Here is a 23,370-nt window from a genome sequence, read left to right as displayed (position 1 = left end):
CCCCGGTCCGGCTCGCATCCCCGCCCCCAATCTCGTCCCGGGCCCGGGATCGCCTCCCCCGCCCCCGGCCGAGCGGCGCGCCCCCGGCCTCCTCCCGCTCCTCCGCCGGCCCGCTCCGCTCGCGCGCCATGGGCAGCGGCAGCAGCCGGAGCGGCCGCGCCCTGCGGCGGCTGCGCAGCCCCGACAGCCGGCCGGCGGCGCCCGACGGGGCAGCCCCGGAGGGCGGGACGGGGCCGCCGGTCTCGGCGGCGGCGGCGGCGGCCCGGGAGGAAGCCCCGGAGGCGGCGGGAGGCACCGATCCCGGCCCCGCGGCGCCCCCCGACGGCGGGGACGAGACCCTGCGCCTGCTGGACCAGCTGCTGGCGGAGTCGGCGGGCTGGGGCCACGGGGAGCTGGCCCCGCGGGGCCCGGCGCGGCCCAGACCCGCAGCCGGAGCCGGGAGCCCGGTGAGTGTGGGGGCCGCGGCGCCCGTTCCCGCCCGGGGGGCGCCCCCCTCCCCGCCGGCCCACACGCTGCGCCCTGTCCCCCAGCCCCTGGCGCCGTCCCGCCTTGCGTTCCCTGCCCGCCCCCCTTTCTCCCACCGCCCGCAGTCCCTGCCAGGCTCCCTGGGCTTGCGCGGTGCCCTGGCCCCGCTGCTCTGTGTCACCCACCGCCTGGCCGTCCCCGAATCAGACCGGGGTCTCTTGCTGATCGTACGGCCTCTCCTTCCCAGACATCCCCTCTGAGTCTCTCTGCCTCCTCTGGGTGCGGGTTTCACTGCCTCCAGCTTGGGGTTGACAGGGAGCCGGACAGGAACCCAGACATCCCTTAAAAGAAAAGCATCTTCTGGGCTTTCTTCTGGCCAGAGGTCACCTTTAAAAAAAACAACTGTGGCTCCTTCCAGCCTAGGTAGGAGCTGGCCAGGGGGCTGCTTGTCTCTCCAGTACCACCCGCCTCAGCCAGCCTCCAGGGCACTGTCAGAGAAGAATCCCAGGAATTGGACCGGTAGCCAAACAGCGGTAGCAAAGCCCCGCGCCCGACAGACGCGTCAGGATCTTTGCCAACTTTGCGAGTTGTCAAGCAACTCGCACCCTGCTGGCTATTTTTAAGATGCTGTGCAATTTCTTTTTGGCTTCCCTCTTCTCTCTTCCAGAACACTTGTAATAACATCCCCGCTGTTCTAGAAAAAGACAATACAAATGAGCACTCTCTTCTGGCAATAGCCACCACTCCAGCAGAACTGAATGAAGGAGATCAGTAGTATCAGCTCCCGGGCTTGAGGAGGATGTACAAGGCGGCCCCCTGCCCTGGAGTCCCACAGGCCCCGCTTAATGACTGTTGGGGACGGGAGGGAAGTGTCTTGGGGGCAGCCACCAAGCAAGAGAAAGTGGGGAGCTCCTCGGCGAGGTGGAGGTGGGGAGAGGTGGAAAGGACCGAGCCAACCTAGACAGCTCGGGGTTTTCCTCCCCTAACCCCCTCCTGCCCAAGCTCTGCTACCCTCCCAAAGTGAGCTGCAGCCAGAGGGACTGAATTATATAACAAGATTCCTTTAGGGTTACATCACCGTTCCGTTATATAACCCTCAAAAGGGATAAACAGTTGAGAAATTCGGGGGAAATTCTAAGGTGGCATGGAAGCAATCTTTGTGTTCAATTTTCAAGTGCTTTGGAAGTTTCAGAAGTGAAAATGAAAACAGAGAGTTTCCCATCCCACCCCCTGTCCCACCCTCATTGGCTGAGTACCATAGCAACTCCTAGGGTGCTGGGGCCACCTTATTCACCATTTCAGTCACTTCTCAGGTATTGTTTGAGCATCTGCTGTGTGCTGGGCATCACTCTGGGTGCTAGAGATGAACACAGATGGCACAGTCTTTGCCCCAAAGAAGTTCACAGTGTAATGGGTGAGAGAGATCCACAGAGTGGAACACTGGTGGGCAGTCCATCTAGAGAGTCCACTGGAGGAGGAGCCAGTCCCCTGGAGAAGTCACATCTGCATCCCAGCAGAACAGGGCTTGACCTGGATCTGGGAGGGTCTACGGAACTAGCCGGGCAAACAAGCAGTGAAGAGCATTTGGGCAAAGAGAATCCTGAGTGCGGGCAATGGTGGTCAAGGCACGAGGTACCCAGGGTGTGGGTGCTAACAGTGGAGTTGAAGAGGGTGGGAAGGATGAATACCAGGCTACAGACATGTCATGCTAGGAGTGTTCCGGGTTGAGGCATTTGGACTTGATCATAAAAACCGTGGGTATTTTGAAGGGCTAAGAGGAGTGGTATTTTGTGTCTTAGGAAGGTTAGGCCAACAGCCATGGGGAGGATGAACTGGGCCCAGTAAGACAAGGGGCAAGATGGCTAACGGGACTGCTGCAGTGGTCCACACAAGCAGGTCCTGAGTGAAGCAGGGCAGTTAGAGGGCTGAAGGGGAGATGGAGTCAAGAGACATTAGGAGGTGAAGTCCCCAGCCGTGTTGCTCTTTTGCGTGTGAATAGTATGTATCTTCTGTGCCTTAAATATTTCTTGAATAAATCCTGGAGTCCTAGATTATTATAGCAGAATAGATGCTCCTGAGTCCTATCCATTCTTTTCAGTTCTGGGGAGACTGAGTAAAAAGGCTGAAGGTACTTCATGTCCTGGCTCTAGAGGTCTCAGGTAGAAAGTTAACTACCTGTATGGCCAAGTGTGGGGGCTTCCCAGGTGGCGTTAGTGGTAAAGAACCCTCCTGCCAATGCAGGAGATGTAAGAGACTCAGGTTCGATCCCTGGGTCAGAAAGATACCCTGGAGAAGGAAATGGCAACCCACTGCAGTATTCTCGCCTGGAGAGTCCCATGGACAGAGGAGCCTGGTGAACTACAGTCCATGGGGTTGCAAAGAATTGGACACAAATGAAGTGACTTAGCATGCACGCATGTGCATATGGCCAAGTGTGGAGTCTAAGCCTTTCTGCTTTATACTTTATGACCTTTAATTGGGTCTCTGGCAACTACACATTTTCTAAGACTCTGAGTTATTAATAAATAGGTAAATAATGCTTTCTCTGTTTTATAAACAAAGCCATTTCAGTCCCAGAGAATGATCACATACCCAAAGCCACACTGCCAGTAAGCGGAGGGAGCAGAATTTATAGCAAGTCTGCCAGGCCCCTTCAACAGACAACCTGGAATGTTCTATGCCTTTTTAATTTTCCAGATGCTCTACTCCCGATGCTCTACTCACAGCCGCTTTAATGCCTGGCCCATTTTTCTTTACCAAATGACATTTTTTTTAACATTCAGTAATCCCAAGTGTTCCTCAGGCAAACTCATCAGAGCCTTTATTTTGTCTGATAAAGGTACTCCACCTTGCCCTCATAATATGCCCTGAGTGTTATTTTTGGCAGCCTCCTTGTTCATTCAGATATTTATATGCTTAGGGATCATACCATTTTTACTAAAAGTTATGAGACTGCCAATCATTTACTTAATACATCTGTCACCAGCATCCTTTTCTTTGAGCGTTTTCATGAGCCTGTGCATGTAAGCATGTTGCTGGTCACCCAGGGGCAGAGGCAGGAGAACAAAGAGGAAAAAGACCCAGAATGAGGTCTGGTCCCCGTCCTGTATGAGTTTTGATTTCTACTAAACAGAGGGCTCTGCGGTTCACTTACAGTTGCTCAGAAATTGTCAATATGTTGTAATACAGCCACTATTTACTCTGGCTATTCTGAGAGCCCACTCCTAACATCCAGTGTTTTACTTAATCCTTGTCAGAATAGGTTCTTGCCAAATTGCTGTCACTTTCCCCTAACTTCATGCCATAGGGGAGGGGAGAAACCCCAGAGAGGCAATTAACTTGGCCAAGGCCATGTAGTTGGAAAGAGCCAGTCCGAGTCTTTCTGAACACACTCTCTGCAGAGTCCTGTGTATATTAGAATTTCTTTCCAGCACTCAGGATCTTTAGTTGCAGCATGTGAACTCTTAGTTGCAGCACATAAAATCTATTTCCCAAACCAGCGATGGAACCCGGGCCCCCTGCAATGAAAACACAATACTTAGCCACCGAACCACCAGGGAAGTTCAATTAGAGTTTTGACTGAGCCAATTTGCCATCAGGAGGGATTATCACTTGTTCCCCAACTCCTCTGGGGCTCAGTTTTTCTCTGAAATAAGTCTCCATTACCTGGTTCTAGGAGCCTTCACCCATTTTCCTGACTGTATAAGATGTATCCCAGTCACTGAATATGAATCCAACCCAGCAAAGCTTATGCTTACTTTTAAGTGTTTGTTTTTGAAGTTAGAATAGGTAATATACATGTGTGTGAGAAAAATTTTGTTCTTGGCTGTTTTCTCCAAAAAAACAAAACTTAAAATGACCTTACTTATGAAAGGGTTTAAATAAAAAGATGAGCCCTGTAATTAGCTTCACTTTACAATTATAAATGAATGTTTGCTCATTGTAGAAAAGTGAGAAAACAAAAATATATATATATATATAAAATATATAAAGGAAATAAAGATTTCAGAGTAAACTCTGCAGATATTACTGATACTATTTTGATGTAGTTCCTTCCAGTTTGCTCTGTCTCTCTTGTATGTATCTTTTATGTCAGTGAGATCATAGTGTGTGTGGGCTCAGTCCCTCAGTTGTATCTGACTCTTCGTAGCCCCATGGACTATAGCCCACAAAGCTCCTCTGTCCATGGAATTTTCCAGGCAAGAATACTGGAGTGGGTTGCCATGTCCTATACACATGTCAAAACCTATCAAATTGTATTATTTAAATGTCTACAGCTTGCCCCATGTTAATTATATATATTATTGATATGTGTACATATACACGTATAAAACTGTTAAAGCCTAAGAGTTAAGAACAAAGGAAGCAGGATATAAAGGTGGTGGTTTAGTCACTCCGTGGTGTCTGACTCTTTGCAACCCCATGGACTGTAGCCCACAAGGCTCTTCTGTCCATGGAATTTCCACATATTGTTAAATAAAATATGCACTGGATTTTCTACAGATAGTTCACTTCTTTTCCAAAACCCCTAGTTGTAAGAGTCAAGGGAGGCTTTAAGAAATCATCTTATTCATTTCTTCCACATATGCTTCCTGCTTCTCATTCTGCCGTGGTGTGGTGTGATTCAGCCTCCCCAAGACCTGGAGTGATGACACGTCACACACTCACCCTGAGCTCAGCCCGGTTTCCATGGCCCCAGCCCAGGCGCCATAGCCTCCCTGGGGTTGGACAGAAGTCTGTCCTACTGACCAGGAGAGGCAGGCAGGCAGCTGGCTGGAGGCGGCAGCTTGCGTCTGCACTCGGCCTGGAGCGGCCACCAGGGGCTGCTGTGTCTTTGCTCTTCATCCAAGCTCCTGCGAAGGTTCCACCAGCTGGATCTTCTGGGAGATCCAGGGTGGGTCAAGCTGGGAGGGTGTCTAACGCATTTTGCATCTAAGTCAAGTTACAGACAATTGCACTCATCTCACATGCTAGTAAAGTCATGCTCAAAATTCTCCAAGCCAGGCTTCAGCAGTATGTGAACCGTGAACTCCCAGATGTTCAAGCAGGTTTTAGAAAAGGCAGAGGCACCAGAGATCAAATTGCCAACATCCGCTGGATCATGGAGAAAGCAAGAGAGTTTCAGAAAAACATCTATTTCTGCTTCATTGACTATGCCAAAGCCTTTGACTGTGTCGATCACAATAAACTGTGGAACATTCTGAAAGAGATGGGAATCCCAGACCACCTGACCTGCCTCTTGAGAAACCTGTATGCAGGTCAGGAAGCAACAGTCAGAACTGTACATGGAACAACAGACTGATTCCAAATAGGAAAAGGTGTATGTCAAGGTTGTATATTGTCACCTTGCTTATTTAACTTATATACAGAGTACATCATGAGGAACGCTGGGCTGGAAGAAGCACAAGCTGGAATCAGGATTGCCGGGAGAAATATCAATAACCTCAGATATGCAGATGACACTACCCTTATGGCAGAAAGTGAAGAGGAACTCAAAAGCCTCTTGATGAAAGTGAAAGAGGAGAGTGAAAAGGTTGGCTTGAAGCTCAACATTCAAAAAACAAAGATCATGGCATCTGGTCCCATCACTTCATGGGAAATAGATGGAGAAACAGTGGAAACGGTGTCAGACTTTATTTTGGGGGGCTCCAAAATCACTGCAGATGCTGATTGCAGCCATGAAATTAAAAGACGCTTGCTCCTTGGAAGGAAAGTTATGACCAACCTTGATAGTATATTAAAAAGCAGAGACATTACTTTGCCAACCAAAGTCTGTCTAGTCAAGGCAATGGTTTTTCCCATGGTCATGTATGGATGTGAGAGTTGGACTGTGAAGAAAGCTGAGCACCGAAGAATCGATGCTTTTGAACTGTGGTGCTGGAGAAGACTCTTGAGAGTCCCTTATACTGCAAGGAGATCCAACCAGTCCATTCTAAAGGAGATCGATCCTGGGTGTTCATTGGAAGGACTGATGCTAAAGCTGAAACTGCAATACTTTGGCCACCTCATGCGACGAGTTGACTCACTGGAAAAGACTCTGATGCTGGGAAAGGTTGGGGGCGGGAGGAGAAGGGGACGACGGAGAATGAGATGGCTGGATGGCATCACCGACTCTGTGGACATGAGTTTGAGTGTACTCCGGGAGTTGGTGATAGACAGGGAGGCCTGGCGTGCTGTGATTCATGGGGTCGCGGAGAGTCGGACACGACTGAGCGACTGAACTGAACTGAACAAGTTACAGACAGATTAATAAGAGAAAGAACCATACATGCAAACCACAAGCGCAGAAAGAAACACAGGTAAACAAGTGAAAGAACAAAGCTGAACTGTCAGGAAAGTTATGAAAGAAAGAGTATGGTTTCGTTTGAGTGCAGCTTCAGGGTGTCCAGTCCTCGTAAACAATGGACCTCATATGTCATTGCCATCTTGCTTGGCCAGCAGCGTGTCCCCCTTAGTAGTGAGTAGAACAGCTCAGGGAAGTGGAAACAGGCTGATTATGCAAATGTTTGATTCCAGTCTGAGCAGCCTTTCACTCAGTTGCCTTTTATTTTTTATTTTTTGCTGCACTGGAGAAGGCAATGGCAGGCCACTCCAGTACTCTTGCCTCGAAAATCGCATGGACAGAGGAGCCTGGTAGGCTGCAGTCCATGGGGTCGCTACTAGTCAGACACGACTGAGCGACTTCACTTTCACTTTTCACTTGCACACATTGGAGAAGGAAACGGCAAACCACTCCAGTGTTCTTGCCTGGAGAGTCCCAGGGACGGCGGAGCCTGGTCGGCTGCCGTCTATGGGGCCGCACCGAGTCGGACATGACTGAAGCGACTTAGCAGCAGCAGCAGCAGTAGATTATGGGATCTTAGTTGCCCAACCATGGATTGAACCCAGGCCCTCATCAGTGAAAGCGTGGAGTTCTAACCACTGGACCTCTAGGGAAGTCCCTCAGCTGTCCTCCTGAGAGCAGAAACTGTATCTGAACAACCCTTACAAAATCTGGTGATGAAAGGAAAAGCCCCATCTGGTGATGACAAAAGCTGGTTCCAGCAGAAATGGGCAAGAAAGAACTAGGGTCCCTTCTGAATGACTTCATGAAAAAAATCGCCAAAGAATGGTTGGTTAAAAAGTATTACTTTTCTTCTGGTTGTCCCTGAGACTATAACTAAGCTCAGAGACTGAAAACTGCAGGGAGGCAGATTGGTGTCAGTAAAAGAAAGCTTTCTTATATGCCTGAGAGAACTGAAGGTAGGATCTCAAAGAGGCTTCATATTCATAAGAGCATTATTCACAATAACCAAAAAGTAGAAGCCACCCAAGTGTCCCTTGTTGGATGAATGGATAAACAAAACATGGTATATACGTAGTAAGTCCTGGCATAGGCTGCAACATGGATGAACCTTGAGGACATTATGCTAAGTGAAATGAGGCAGGCACAAGATGACAAATATTGCCTGTTTCCAGTCAGGTGGGGTGTCCCGAGGAGTCACACTTGTAGGACAGAAAGCAGGATGGTGGTTGCTGGGGACTGGGGGGTGAGAGTTGTTTAGTAGGGAAAGGTTTCAGTTTTGTGAGATGAAAAGAGTTTGGGAGGTTGGTGGTTCAGTTCAGTTCAGTCACTCAGTCGTGTCCGACTCTTTGCGACCCCATGAACCACAGCACGCCAGGGCTCCCTGTCCATCACCAACTCCCGGAGTTCACTCAAACTCATGTCCATAGAGTCGGTGATGCCATCCAGCCATCTCCTTCTCTGTCGTCCCCTTCTCCTCCCGCCCCCAATCCTTCCCAGCATCAGTCTTTTCCAGTGAGTCAACTCATCGCATGAGGTGGCCAAAGTATTGCAGTTTCAGCTTTAGCATCAGTCCTTCCAATGAACACCCAGGACTGATCTCCTTTAGAATGGACTGGTTGGATCTCCTTGTAGTATAAGGGACTCTCAAGAGTCTTCTCCAGCACCACAGTTCAAAAGCATCGATTCTTCGGTGCTCAGCTTTCTTCATAGTCCAACTCACATCCATACATGACCACGGGAAAAACCATTGCCTTGACTAGACAGACCTTGGTTGGCAAAGTAATGTCTCTGCTTTTGTAAAACAATGTAAATGCACCTAGTACTGAAACGTACACTTAATAATGGTTAAGATGGTATATTTTAGATTCTATGTTTTGCACCACAATTAATTTTTTATTAAAAAGAAATTTAAAAGAATTTTCAGATAGTCTGAGCTGCCTGAGCTGAAGTGGGCTGTTTCAGGAGGCAGAGGAGGTGAGCATGTGTGTCTGTGTGCAAGTGTGTGTGCATGCAAGTGTGTGTGCAACTGTGTGTTTGTGCATGCCCGTGATTTCCCTGCTTGCTCTTGTGTTCATCACCCCCCTTCCAACTGTGAATTCCTTGCTGACGTGGGAAGCATCTCCTCTTCATCTTTGCACTCCCCAGAGGCACGGTGAATTTTCAAAGGAATCTTTAGGGAACACTGACTCCCCCTGGCAGATCTCCAGCGTCCAGCAGCCCCCGCGGCCCCTCAGGTATCCTGGGACCAAGTCTGTGCACCTTCGCTGTGCAGCCCGACTCCACATGGAGAGAGCGCCAGGTGGGAAGGACAGGCTCTTCTAGCCAGGGCATGGGATGCCCACTGTAGCGTGTTGGCCACCATGGACCACGCCACGGGGCCTGTGAGGCCGGATATACCCAGGGTCAGCTCACTTCTGTTCACCACCTTGGGTAACAATCCCCAAGAAACACTAGTTTCTCGGGGAAGAAAGTGCTGTCCTGAACCTCTCAGGCCTCGAACACAAGATCTTCCCTGGGCTCTCCTCCTCCTTCAGATTCTCTTCTCACTGGGCCGAGTCAGAGGCTACTCTGGGCTGGACGCTGGGCCAGATGTTTGTCATGGTATTTGCAGGTATTATACTAAGGATGAGACAGACAATCTGTCTTCTCTCTGTGGCCCTCGAGGCTAAGTACCTATTACAAAGATGAGTAAACTGAGGCTCATAGAGCCTCACAGTCCACCCAAAGGCACATCATGATTAAATGGCAAAACTGGACTTCGAACCCTTTTGTGCATTGTGCTGTTTTTACTCTTACACCAACTGCTATATAGACAAACCCAGGGTTATGACTACCCATCAAAGTGACATTGAATCTGATTCAGGAACCATTTTATGTTTGTTGTGTGCCCTGCTTAGAGATCTGTAAACTTTAGGAGAAGTGATATTCTTGTTGGGGACGATTAACTGATGTTAATGTTAATGGCCCTGGGTTTTTCTCCGGTTGTGTCCTCACGTTAGTTTTTCCTGCCCATCTGTGGGCTGCTCTGGGCAGGGATATCATATCCTGTATGGGCAATAGAACCCCGTGCTCAGCAGGGCACGTGGGAGTTAATGAATGAAGACTTATTCACGGCCTTTGATGACTCCACATATTTGCATATGTTCTTTATCCAGAGTACCCTTCCCTTCCTTTCCATCTGGTAAACTCCTAATCTTTCAAAACTCCAGCTAAAATGTTATTCTTTCTACTCTTCTCAAAGGAGTTTTTCCCATTCAGAGTTGGTTTCCCCTCCTGCTGCGGAGTGTAGGCTTTCCCAGCACCTCCCAGCACCTTATAACTTGGCTATAGAATTCATCATGTGGCATCACATTGCATCTTTACGAGACTCACATGGGCTCCTGGAAGACTGGGTTCTTGACAGCCGCGGTCTGTATTTAGGATGCTGCTTGTGCCAAGGGGGATCTGTTGCACAAAGCAGGCTGACGTCTGGATGGGCTGTGGCCTTGCTCAGCTTCACAGGTCAAAGGCTGGATTCCACAGTGCAAGTGCCTTATGCTGGGGAACATGGTGAGGAAGCTTATTCAGACAAGCCCCTTTTGCTGAAGACAGTTTAATATTCTGGGTATAATTAATGTGGTAAGAGTGTCTTTGAAGCTTAAAGTGGCTCATGAGACAGTGAGGAATTACCAGCCCAGATCTAAGGAAGGCAGAATCCAGAGAGGCTGGTGACCCATTGGACTGATCTTGCCTCAGGTGAACGTGAGCTTTGGGTCTGACAGTGTCCAACAGTAAAGGGAACAGAGTTTAGGGCCCAATGAAAATAGAGACTAGGAATAGATCCTTCGCGCGTACGTTCAGGACCCTCACGGGACTGCAAGGCGAGTGTCACAGCACAGAACAGTGCTGGAGAGTACAAAAGCCATAGTCTAGCTGTCCCTTAGGTCTGCAGCCCCAATTCCCATCACCTGGCTGGTCCAAAATACCTGAATCCGTCCAGTGCAGTTCAGTTGCTCAGTCATGTCCAACTCTTTGAGATCACATGGACTGCAGCACGCCAGGCCTCCCTGTCCGTCACCAACTCCCGGAGTTGACTCAAACTCATATCCATTGAGTCAGTGATGCCATCCAACCATCTCATCCTCTGTCGTCCCCTTCTCCTCCTGCCTTCAATCTTTCCCAGCATCAGGGTCTTTTCAAATGAGTCAGTTCTTCGCATCAGGTGGGCAAAGTTCTGGAGCTTCAGTTTCAGCATCAGTCCTTCCAATGAATATTCAGAACCGATTTCCTTTAGGATGGGCTGATTGGATCTCCTTGCTGTCCAAGGAACTCTCAAGAGTCTTCTCCAACACCACAGTTCAGAAGCATCAATTTTTCGGCACTCAGCTTTCTTTATAGTAGTCCAAATCTCACATCCATCCATGACTACTGGAAAACCCATAGCTTTGACTAGACAGACCTTTGTTGGCAAAGTAATGTCTCTGCTTTTTAATATACTATCTAGGTTGGTCATAACTTTTCTTCCAAGGAGCAAGTATCTTTTAATTTCATGGCTGCAGTCACCATCTGCAGTAATTTTGGAGCCCAAAAAGATAAAGTCTGTCACTGTTTCCACTGTTTCCCCATCTACTTGCCATGAAATGATGGGACCGGATGCCATGATCTTAGTTTTCTTAATGTTGAGTTTTAAGCCAACTTTTTCACTCTGCTCTTTCACTTTCATCAAGAGGCTCTTTAGTTCTTCTTCGTTTTCTGCCATAAGGGTGGTATCATCTGTACATCTGAGGTTATTGATATGTCTCCCTGCAATTTTTTTTAAATTTATTTATTTTAATTGGAGGCTAATTACTTTACAATATTGTGGTGGTTTTTGCCATATATTGACATGAATCAGCCATGGGTGTACGTGTGTTTCCCATCCTGAACCCCACTCCCACCTCTCTCCCCATCCCATCCCTCAGGGTCATCCCAGTGCACCAGCCCTGAGCACTCTGTCTCATGCTTTGAACCTGGACTGGTGATCTGTTTCACATACATGTTTCAATGCTATTCTCTCAAATCATCCCACCCTCGCCTTCTCCAGCTTCCCGGATTTAATTTCAAGTGGGCCCAGACTGAGAGTGCCCCCTAGTGCCTGAACAGAGCAAGTGCATGTCCTCCCCAGAGGAAGGCATCTTCCTCTCAGGCCTCAGAGAACGCCCACAAAGGGTTTTCAAGGATAATGAGCATCAGACAAGAAAAAATAATCAACCACCCAGAGAGTTGTCCCTGGTGGCTCAGACAGTAAAGAATCTGCCTGCAATGTGGGAGACCCAGACTTGATTCCTGGCTCGGGAAGATCCCTTGGAGAAGGGAATGGCAACCCACTCCAGTGATCTTTGCTGGAGAATTCCATGAACAGAGGAGCATGGTGGGCTACAGTCCATGGGGTTGCAAAGAGTTGCTCATGACTGAGCAACTACCACTTTCAGAGAGCCAGGTGAAAATCAGAAGAAACAAAAACAACGAAAATAGACTAGTGAGGGCCTCGGTTATTTATTTGGATTACCAAAGATTATTGGCCAGCAAAGGTCTGTATAGTCAAAGCTATGGTTTTTCCAGTAGTTGTGTACGGATGTGAGAGCTGGATCATAATGAAGGCTGAGCGCCAAAGCATTGATGTTTTCAAGCTGTGATGTTGGAGAAGACTCTAGAGAGTCCCTCGAACTGCGGGGAGACCAAACCAGTAAATCCTACAGGAAATCAACCCTGAATATTCATTGGAAGGACTGATGCTGAAGCTGAAGCTCCAGTACTTTGGCCACCTGATGCGAAGAACTGACTCATTTGAAAAGACCCTGATGCTGGGAAAGATTGAAGGTGGGAGGAGAAGGGGACAACAGAGGATGAGATGGTTGGATGGCTTCACTGACTCGATGGACATGATTTTGGGCAAACTCCCGGAGATGGTGAAGGACAGGGAAGCCTGGCAAGCTGCGGTCCATAAGGTCACAAAAAGTCGGACACAACTGAGCAACTGAACAAAAATAACAATGTTAAAGAATCCACCTGCACTGCAGGGGATGCAAGAGACACAGGTGCCATCCCTGGGTTGGGACAATCCCCTGAGAAGGGCATGACAACCCACTCCAGTATTCTTGCCTGGAGAATCCCATGGACAGAGGAGCCTGGCGGGCTATAGTCCATGGGGTTGCAAAAGAGTCGGACACGACTGAAGCGACTGAGCACACATGCATGTTTATTTGTGAAGAAGGACCTCTAGAAAGTGACCTAGCGTATTTGGAAAACAACCAAATAGAACTTGTAGAAATGAAAAACACAGTAAGCAGAATTAAAGATTCTGATGGTTTGGGTGAACAGGAAATTAGAGATTTCGAGAAGATCAGTGCCCCGTAAGACAGAGCTGAAGAAATGACCAGCACAGAGAGACCGGGATCTGATGACAGGCAGCTTGAGAAAAAGCCAACTAACTCTACATTTGAAATAAGTAAATCTTTCCCTTTCACTGCAGGAACAAGGCAGAGATGCCTATTATCATTGACTTCTTTTCAAGGTAGTACTGGATGTCCTAGCCAGTGCAGGAAGGCTAGGGGGGAAATATGTAAGGATCAGAAAGGAAAAAAACTGAATGGCCATTATTCCCATATAATGTGAATGGGAAGAAATTAAGTCCAAAAAAATCTACAAATAAATTACTAGGGCTAATTAAGAGAGCTTAGTAAAACTACTGAACATGACATGTATGTATTTCAATCGTATCTCTGCACAAACAAGCAGGTAGAAGATAAAATTTTATTTTAAAAAGATATTATCAAGTATCTAGAAATTGGTTTAAAAAGAGGGGTCTATGACTTCTACAGTGAAAATGATTAAGACTTCTTAAAAGACATTAAAGAAATCCTAAATAAATGGAGAGATGTTCCCTGTTTATAAACTGGAAGGCTTGTTATTATAGAGATTATGACTTGGGGAAGGGGGAAGGAGAGAGCAGGGTGAATTGAGAGAGTGACATTGACATATATATACACTGTGCTGTGTGCTTCTGTGCTTAGTTGCTCAGTCATGTCCGACTCTTTGCGACTGCTAGGCTCCTCTGTCCATGGGATTCTCCAGGAAAGAATACTACAGTGGGTTGCCATGCCTTCCTCCAGGGGATCTTCTCAACCCACGGATCGAACCCAGGTTTCCCGCATTGCAGGCAGATTCTTTACTGTCTGAGCCACCAGGGAAGCCCATATCTATACACTACCATGTATAAAACAGATGGCTAGTGGGAAGCTGCTGTATAGCACAGGGGGCTCAGCTTGGTGCTCTGTGATGACATAGAGGGGGTTGGTGGGGAGGGAGGCTTATGATGGAGAGGATAGATGTATACTTATAGCAGATTCACTTCATTGCACAGCAGAAACCAACATCACATTGTAAAGCAATTATACTCCAATTTTTAAAAAAGATATCAAGTCTGCCTGGAATGATTTGTATATTGATTCAACCCCAACAAAACCCCCAAGGGGGACAAGCTGACTACAACCCACATGTCTGGAAGTGCAAAGAATCAGGAGCAGTCCAGCTTCATTTGAAGCTGTGGTCATTGAGACGGGGTGGTGCTGACGACAGGACAGGGGTAGATCATTGGTAGAGTTTGCAGACAGACGTGAGTGACGCCTGTGCCCTCCTCACTCCAGACGGACAAGGTACGGCAGAGCAGCAGGGCAGGCTGCCAGGCAAGGGCTTGGATGGAGGGCAGGACCTCCACTCCCGAAGTGAGAGGTGGGGGCTTGCTGGCCGGTAGCTCCCAGGGAAGAAGGGGCGGGGAGTCTCTTGTTTTGAGTTGTGTAGGTCACTCCCCTCTCCCAGCCTCAGTTGCCCACCTACCGAACAGGCAGTTGGAGCTAGACAGCAGGGGAGCCTTTCCACTTTCCAGCTCTGGTTTATTAGCCGTGGGTTGAACGCGGCAGCGCTGGGTCAGCAGGAAGCCACTGCAAAGGCAGGCTGCAGCATGGACAAGCTTCTGATGCTTCTTCCGTTTGTCCTTCTCAAGGTGTCCCCAGAGCAGAGTGCTGAAGACCACCCAGAGGGCAGCTGTCTCTCTGAGTAAGTACGGGGCAGGGAGGTGCCTCTCTGCAGGAAATCACAGCTCCCCTCCCCTGCTGCCCCCAAGCACCTGCATCTCCGCGCCTGCCCTCACTCATTCACGCAGAAGCTGTGCAGTGCTCATCTGTGCATGAGGCGCAGCCCTGGCCTTCAGGAGTTTCCAGCCCAGAGGGGTGATGGGTGGGTCCCCAGTAATCCTATTACAGTGTTAGCAGGAAAACACATTTAAACCCCCTGGAAAGTGTCAGCTGAGGACTCCAGGTGTCCAGTGTCGGCACAACCCTGGGCTGTGTGAGGATTCCCGGGGCCCCCAGAGCACCCTGCACCCCAAGGCTGGCCTGGGCTGACCTGGGCCCCGGCCCATCTGCCCTTGCTTTCTCATCTCTAAGGAGTCTCCATGATGGCCCTTGTCCCTGGGACGCAGGGGATGGTGGTGCTCAAGGCCATGGATGTGAGAAGCTGTGAAAACGCTGGCTCAACAGCTATTTTTATTACCAATTCCAAATGGTTGCGGGGCCAGAACCGCACTGGTTTCCCTTATTTAACAAACATTTGCAAAAGCCTTTCCCTGAAGAGTGGGGTCTCTTCAGATGGGCTCAAGGGAGGTCCAAGAGGGGACAGAAGCAGCTGGAGGGCTCATGGAGGAGCTCAGGTTTAAATGGCTTGGAGGACCAGTGGTTTCACCGAGGAGGGCAGGAGGGCGCCAGGTGGCGGGAGCCACAAGCAAGATGTGGAGGTATGGACAGGACCCAACACAGGCTGGTGGCATTTAGAACAGGGTCTGGGTGAGAAGGAGGGCTGAAACCAAGAGCTGTAGGTGGCCTGGCCTGCACCAGATTGGAGTGGGAGTTGGGTTCCCAGCCATAGATGGGCTGGGTCATGGCATTGAGAGCACCAGATCCTGGCCACTAGACCAGTGGTCAGTGACAAGGACTCTGGCCCTTCAGCTTTGCAGGATAAAATATCCACAAAGATGAAAAATAGTGAAGCAAGTCAAGTATTTATTAGGAGGGAAAAGAGTACAGTCCATGGATAGATACAGGCAGACTCAGCAGGAAAGTCCCTGAGTTGCTGGGCGGTGCTCTCATGATAGTTTGAATTACTTTTATGGGGTGGTGGTGGTTTAGTCACTCAGTTGTGTCCGACTCTTTGTGACCCCATGGACTGCAGCCCGCCAGGCTCCTCTGTCCATGGGACTCTCCAGTCAAGAATACTGGAGTGGACTGCCATTCCTTTCTCCACTCTTATGGGATATTTTCTTCCAATTTCCCTTTGGCTAATCATTTGCCTGGTTCACAGTCCATATTTTGTATATCTCAGGATCCTTCCGTGTGTGCACAGGTATCTCTTAGCCAAGATGGATCCTACCGGAAAGGTGTCTGGGTAGAGCATCCCTTGACACCGCTCCTCTTTTGACCTCCAAGGAGCCTTTGCGTGTGTGGTTGGGGAGGTCTCCTGACTTTGGGAATGAGAAATATGTGGTTTGTGCAAGGTCCAGCCTCCTCCCTTAATTGCCCTGCTATTCTCGTCTTGGAGTTTCGGAATATAGAGAATGTATCTCAATTGCTTTACCATGGGGAGGGGGCCCAACTGTTTCCTGCCTCAGGGCCACTGCTGTCGAGTAGGAGGATGCTTCGTGGGCACTGGGCCTCCATCATGGCCCTGGAGGTGAAGCAGTGAGAGCTTGTATGCTGACTTGGCCCCCCTGCCAAGGCCAGAGCCTCCCTCGGCAGAGTGGAGCATCCCTACCCATCCTCCCTGATGGCCCCCTGCCCCTCACGTGTTCTGCAGACAGCACTGGCCACGCCTTGTACCCCAGCTCCAGCGGGGCTCAGCCCCATGGGCTCCCATGTGGGACTGGGTGCTGGGTCCCACTGCACTGACCGGGTACCAGCGACCAGCTCTGCTTAGCTGACCCGGAAACACGTGCCTATGGCGATGCTGAGGACACAGGCCCAGCCTGGTGCCCACACTGCTGAGTCCCAGCTGCATATTTCTACTGATTGTAAAGATAATTGGCAGTGACTTTCAGTTTTCATCAACCCAAGGACGTTAGGAGGATTAAACTCCCCCTTGAAAGAATTGGCTGTTTATTCTTATTTGGAAACAAATGGGTCCCTTCCCCTCACGTGCACATTCCGGGATGCCCTTCACCAGGAGTACTTCATTCATTCACTCCCTCCCTCATAGACTTTGGTGAGAGCGTGCTGAGTACCACCCTAGGCCCTGGGCTTAGGGCTGGGTGACTCCCAGGCGGCTCTTGGCACAGTGACTGGAAGGGGAGAGAGTCTTGCAGGTGCGGTCAAGTCTGTGCCCTAGGGGAGCAGGCTCTGAAGCCACACAGGCCCTCCCCAGGGTCCGGACTGCTGGCAGCCTCCCTCCTCAGGGGAGTCTGGGGTCACAGAGAAGTCTAGGAAGCCGGAGAGGGCGTGGGCTGCGGGTCGAGGCCAGTGCGAACCGGAGTCCAAGCAGTGGGACGAGGAGCCAGGACTTGGTCACTTAATACACTGCCCAGTGGGTGGGGGGCCTGGTCACGATCCAGAGGACCCTGACACCGAATCCTGTCCTGTAGGGGCAGCTCCTGCGAGGCCCCCCGAGGGTGCAGACACAAGGAGTGAGTCAGCTGATGGAGGATCTCGACACAGTTCACCTTTCTGAGGGCTCTGCAGGGTGCAAGATTCAGGGTCACATGCCACCCACACATGGCCTCATTTATGCCTCAGAATGAACTTAGGAATGCAGTTCCATTTTAGAGAAAATTGTCACTGAGCTAGTAAGTGGCAGAGCCGGGATGCAAACCAGGTCTTTCGACACCCAGGCCCTCGCCCCGAAGCACTGCCGGCGGTGACTTCCTCACAGGGTAAGGTCTTGGGTTACACAGCGGGAGATGAAACAGAGGAATGAGTCCGGAGCTGCTCATGGAAGAGGTTGAGGATGTGTCCCCAGGGCAGAGGTTTTCAGTCTGAGTTTGAGGATGGATCAGAATTCCATCCATGGCCACCGCAGTTGTCCAGTAGAGATGTGGAGTTTGAAGGTAACGTCTTGCTTCCTGTGTCCATGTTTCTCACCCATAGAGCCCCAGGCAACTGCCACAAGAAGTCCGAAAGGCAGTCAGCCATCACATATGACTACTCTGAGGAGGAGCTGATGGCCAGCATTGAGCGGGAGTACTGCTGCTGAGGCCAACGCGGCAGCAGCCCCACCATCACCCAGCAACCAACCAGCGTGCCGTTCTTCCCAGACCTGGCCCCAGATGAGCGGAACTGGGCTGGGGGCACACGTTCCAAGATCTTTCGCAACTGGCCTCTTCAAATCCACATTCAGACAGTTCTGAACGTGGCTGGCTGCTGGCCATTGTGCTTGCTGGCAAGAGACGATCAGCCATGCAGACCCAGGCAGAAGGAAGGAGTGGGTGCCGGGCAGAGCTGTCTACAAGGGTCTGCGGGATCCTGAAACACTTCCCCTTTCTGATGCCCACTCACCACTTGCTCCGAAGGAGGCTCATTAGCTGAGTGTGGCTCAGACCCGAGGCTTTGGGGCCTCACACGCGTCCCACAGTGCCCCGGGGAGGTCTCCCACTGGAGGGCACAGGAGGTATGCCTTACTGAGCTGGAGGGAGTCACCCTCGGGTCTGCGAATGAGTCTCCTGGAGATGTTGCAGATTCTGATTCCATGGGTCTGGGGCATGGCCTGTGAGTGCAGGTCTCAGCAGTTCCCAGGTGAGACCCAGGCTGCTGGGTCCCAGCCGCACCCAGAGCAGCGGGGACTGAGCCCGAGCCTTTGGCCTGGCTGGATCTTCCTTCCCTGGTGCCTGAGGCCGCTTGGAGCCACAGCCCAGCCCCCTCTCCAGAGAGAGGCCTGGACTCTGCAGTGTGTGTGTGTGTGTGTGTGTAGTGGGGGGGCCAGAGCTAGAGTCCCCAGTTCTGATCCTTGCCCTCGAACTAACCTGCAGTCACTTCCCCACTTTGGACCTCGGTGTCCCTGTCTGGTAAGTGAGTCCCAGAGGTGTGCCCCCCACCCGCCTGCTCTGACCATCTGGGATTACACAATCCCAGGTGTCCTTGGTCTCTGTGGTCCCCCAGGGGCACAGGACTGCCTCCCCGGCTGGGGTTGAACCCCCGTCCCACATGCTCAGGGTCGCCTGCTCTTCCCACCTGGTAGAAGGAAGAAAATCACAGCGGTGAGGACAGAAGAGCCTTAGAACATCCCCAGCGGACAAATGAGGATGCCGACTGCTTGTGAACAAGGAGGACCCCGGGGGTAGACCCACAGCCTGACTGGAAGGGAGGCCCCTGCTGTGGGCCCAGCGTGGCTGCTGTAAGGATGGCAGGCGGTCAAGAACCCAGGAGACAGGAGACCGGGAGGCAAGCCCTCCAGAGCAGCCGGCCAGGACACGGGAAAAAAAGAAGGGCATGTAGGGGGCACCTATTTGCCTCCCGAAGCCAGAACTGGTCTTGGCTTGTCCAGTGTTTCCCACCCACATAGAGGTGATTCCTCCACAGCGTCACCTGCAAGAGCTTCTCAGGGCTCAAGGAACGGCCACCTGGCACCGTGCCCAGGCCACAGGCCTGCTGCCCAAATGGGCAAACAGGCATTTCCACAAACCTCTATGACTTGGCAAGGGTGCCTTTGATCAGATGTTTCATGGCAGGGAGATTTTAAACTTCGAGGCTTCGATGGAACCATGGAGCTTCCAGCAAACGCCCTGGAGGGTTGGCTCAGAACCTCCCCCAAACTAGAGCTATTTCTCATCCAAGCCCAAACCATTTGTTTTGATATGAATATTAAACCTGTTATTATCTTAATAATACAGATACTTCTTTTTGAAGTTACAGTTTTGTTTCTCCCTACTAGACAGATCAGGCCTTGACTTTAACCATGTAAATGTTTAGTTTTACATCATTCATTTGGTGAATTAATTCAGCCAGAAAGTTGACACCCTGTACTTTCCCATGGAAACCTCATAAAACCCTTCATGAGACAAAAGCATTAAGGAAGAGAATTCCTCATGACATTTGATGTCACCAATGGGGTGAATACACTTCATTAAAGCTGAAAAGTCACAGCGGTTGTTCTCAGGTCTTCATATTTTTTTTATTCCCCAATTCAGGAAAAAAATGTGTCTTCTGGATGGTGTTTGACAATAAAGCGGCAAGTCCCAGCTTTGAGGTGTTGCCACCCTGTGTCCATGGGGGTGAGGCCGATCACGCTTGGTGGTGGGGAATCGGGTGCCAGTCCCAGGAGCAAGTGCTTCTTGCAGTAGGCGTGTGGACAGGGCCGCCTGGGTGCCCAGCGCTGCTCTGGGCTTTCTCTTGGTCGCTCGGTGTGTTGTCTCTGAGCTGCAGCTTTCTGCTGAGGAGCTGAGTGTGGGATCTTCTCATGGACACAGGGAATGTGGCTGAAACAGGGGCAGGAAGAAAAATGTCTCTGTGTTGAAAGTGACAATGACACCTTGATGTCTGGAAACGTCCCAGTGCCATAGACATGCCTCCTGCTTTGTGTGGTGCCAGGTTCCTCTAAGAGGCTCCCAAGCACAGGAATTTAGAAAATGTGCCCCATCCCTGGCTCTGAGAAATGTCGTGTCCTTCCTCCTGGAAAGGGCCCTCATTCTGCCAGCCACAGGCCTTCTCAAAGGGGTCTTGCCCAGCTTGGGCTCCCTGCTGCTGCTGCTAAGTCGCTTCAGTTGTGTCCGACTCTGCGACCCCATAGACGGCAGCTGACCAGGCTCCGCTGTCCCTGGGATTCTCCAGGCAAGAACACTGTAGTGGATTGCCATTTCCTTCTCCGTCGGGCTCCCTATGCTCACCTAAAATAAGTTTTTCCCAGGACACTCCCCTTGATGTGCCAAAGTCTAGGGTCTGATTCTCACTGGGCTGCCATTCTGGGTGGGCTGAGATTGCAGGGGAGGGTGGATGTTCCCACGAGTGTCTGTTCAACCCACATTCATTCTTATTTTCTGAGCCCCTGCTGCTTTGAGCCCAGCCCTCTACAAGACACCGGGGTAGCAATATCTGGTCTCCAGCAGTGAGGACGTACTGTTTCTAGTGAGCAGAGGCACACTCATCAGTGCTCCAGAAAAGCTTGTTCAGTCGCTCAGTCACGTCCAACTCTTTGCGACCCCACAGACTGCAGCCCTCCAGGCTCCTCTGTCCATGGGATTTCCCAGGCAGGAATACTGGAGTGGGTTACCATTCCCTTCTCCAGGGGATCTTCCCAACCCAGGGATTGAACCTGGGTTTCCTGCATCTTCTGCATTGGCAGGCAGGTTCTTTACCTCTGTACCACCTGGGAAGACCCCCCTTGGTAGGGTTGTCCCTCAGCAAAACCACCTGGGCACTTCCTGTCCCAGCTCTTGTGATCCACACACACACACAGCCATCTCCCCGGGTTCCAATACCGAGCAGGAGCCACGAGGGGTCAGGTACCCAGCACACCAACCCTAAGGCCCAGCCACTGTCCTGGCCCAGCACCTGCACCCTGTGTGCTTCTCCACACGGCCTTACCCTTGAGCCCCAATCCAACCACGTCGGGTCGCCCTTTGAGAAGTGATGCAAGTAATGACTCCTCATCCCAGAGGATGGACACGCGCCCCTGTGCATGATTGTCCTTTGGTGTCAAGGTGTTCTCCTCCCCCCTAGACACACCCTCTGTAGATCTCTTGGGTTTTCTGGGCTGTTTCCTCTGCCTTGGCACCCTGCCCCACACTCCCATCACCTTGGCATCCCTGGACCCTCAGCTCAATCTGCTCAGCTTGGGGACCCTGCTGATTCTCTCATGAGTTCCTGTCCCTGCACCAGTCTGGCAATTTCCTCAAAGCCGCAAATCTGGGCAATTACAGGGTGCACCCCATTTATATCCGGTCTCTCAGGGTCACTGTCTTTCATGACCTAAGTTTTAGTTCCTAGAAAACTCTCATTTGATAATTTTGTCTGGTTATATTGGGTGTGAGAGTATATTTGGCTTTTCTTGTTACTCAATCTTGGGTAGAAGTGTGAAATTCCTATCACGTTCATGTTTAAACTGTCATAGCTTGGCCAGTGGGAGCCCTGTGCCATTTAGCAGTCCCTGACACCCTTGATGGCAGCTGGCAACAGAATACTTTAAGTCCATTCTGCTATTTCTGTGTTCTAAGCAGTACCCTTCAAGGAGCCCTGGTTGCTTTTGGTAAACAACTAGGGCTTTTTCTTCTATGTGCAAAATAAAAGTGCCAGACCCTGAAACAGCCCCTGCTCTCTCTACCTAGTCTTCACTTTATAAATAAGGAAACTAAAGGTGCAGTATCTTTCTCAGCAAAACAGCTAGATGGAGTCAGATCTGCACCCAGGCCTGTCTCAGGTGCTCCAAGGTTTTGTACCAGAACAGTTAGAAGGATAGACTCCCTATTATTTTTAAAGACAGTGGGGTCAACTGTGAGAAAAGCAAGTGTCTGGGCGGGGGGAGATGAGGAGTTTGGTCATTTATAGGTTGGGATGCTGGTTAGACAGGTATCACGCAGACAGCAGGATAAACGAATTTGAAGCCAGGTGCCTAAGTGTAAAGGAGAGAAAAAAATGCAGGGGTCTTTATGGTAGAGATACCATTTGATCTAAATCACAAGGTTGGAAAAGACCACCAAGGTTGTGAAGAGAGTACAAGAGGGGTCAGGGAGAGGAACAGACAGTGAAGGAGCGGTGAAGTTAAGAGGAAAGCAGGGTGGTATGGCCTGTAGGGTAGCCATTGACTCTGTTCAGGGCTGGTGACAGACAAGCCTGAGGAAGACCAGGAACCAAGGCCACCGGGCCACCTCTGGTGGGGTGTGGATACACAGCCCCAGCACAGTGGCTTAATGAAAATGTACTCACATAGATAACAAAGGTCCGTCTGGTCAAAGATAGGGTTTTTCCAGTAATCACGTATGGATGTGAGAGTTGGACCATAAAGCTGAGTGCCAAAGAATTGATGCTTTTGAACTGTGGTGTTGGAAAAGACTCTTGAGAGTCCCCTGGACTGCAAGGAGATCCAACAGTCCATCCTAAAGGAAATCAGTCCTGAATATTCATTGGAAGGACTGATGCTGAAGCTGAAACTCCAATCCTTTGGCCACCTGATGTGAAGAACTGACTCATTAGAAAAGACCCTGATGCTGGGAAAGATTGAAGGTGGGAGAAGGGGACGACAGAGGATGAAATGGTTGGATGGCATCACCAACTCAGTGGACATGAGTTTGAGTAAACTCCGGGAGTTGGTGATGGACAGGGAGGCCTGGCGTGCTGCATTCCATAGGGTTGCAGAGTCAGACACGACTGAGCGACTGAACTGACTCCAGGAGCAGGAGTGAAGGCTATGGCTCCTGGATGTTCTTTGGAAGCCTGGGCTTGAGGTGGGGGGAAAGTGGGAAGCGGCTGCCTCCCATCCCCACTCTTGGCACACAGAGAGCCTGAGGACAAAGGTCGCAGGTTACCTGGTACCCATGGTCCTGTTCTGCCAAGACCAGTCCCGACGTCAGAGCGGCCAACACAGAAACTGCCTCTTCACATGATTTCTTTCAGAAAGAATCCTCTAAAGAA

The 23,370-nt window shown here is 50.5% G+C and overlaps 1 protein-coding gene across 2 annotated transcripts; it reads left to right on the top strand.

Annotated features, from left to right (window-relative positions):
* The first annotated feature begins 20 nt into the window (after positions 1-20).
* CYS1 (cystin 1) lies at positions 21-21,516 on the top strand. 2 transcript variants are annotated; one of them, XM_055400233.2, is made up of 3 exons: positions 21-446; positions 14,772-14,824; positions 16,406-17,890. In XM_055400233.2, the coding sequence occupies exons 1-3, from the start codon at positions 129-131 to the stop codon at positions 16,494-16,496; spliced, it is 462 nt and encodes a 153-aa protein (XP_055256208.2). In that variant the 5' UTR covers positions 21-128; the 3' UTR covers positions 16,497-17,890. The 2 variants fall into 2 exon arrangements, with proteins under 2 accessions (XP_055256208.2, XP_055256207.2); XM_055400232.2 differs by lacking the exon at positions 16,406-17,890 and adding an exon at positions 17,899-21,516 and having other exon boundaries at positions 35-446.
* The last annotated feature ends 1,854 nt before the right edge of the window (positions 21,517-23,370 follow it).

Source organism: Moschus berezovskii, chromosome 11 (assembly GCF_049115385.1).
Source record: "Moschus berezovskii isolate FMDL1 chromosome 11, NW_MosBer_1.0, whole genome shotgun sequence".
In the NCBI taxonomy this organism is placed as follows: domain Eukaryota; kingdom Metazoa; phylum Chordata; class Mammalia; order Artiodactyla; family Moschidae; genus Moschus; species Moschus berezovskii.
This window is presented reverse-complemented; position numbering and strand designations above follow the sequence as displayed.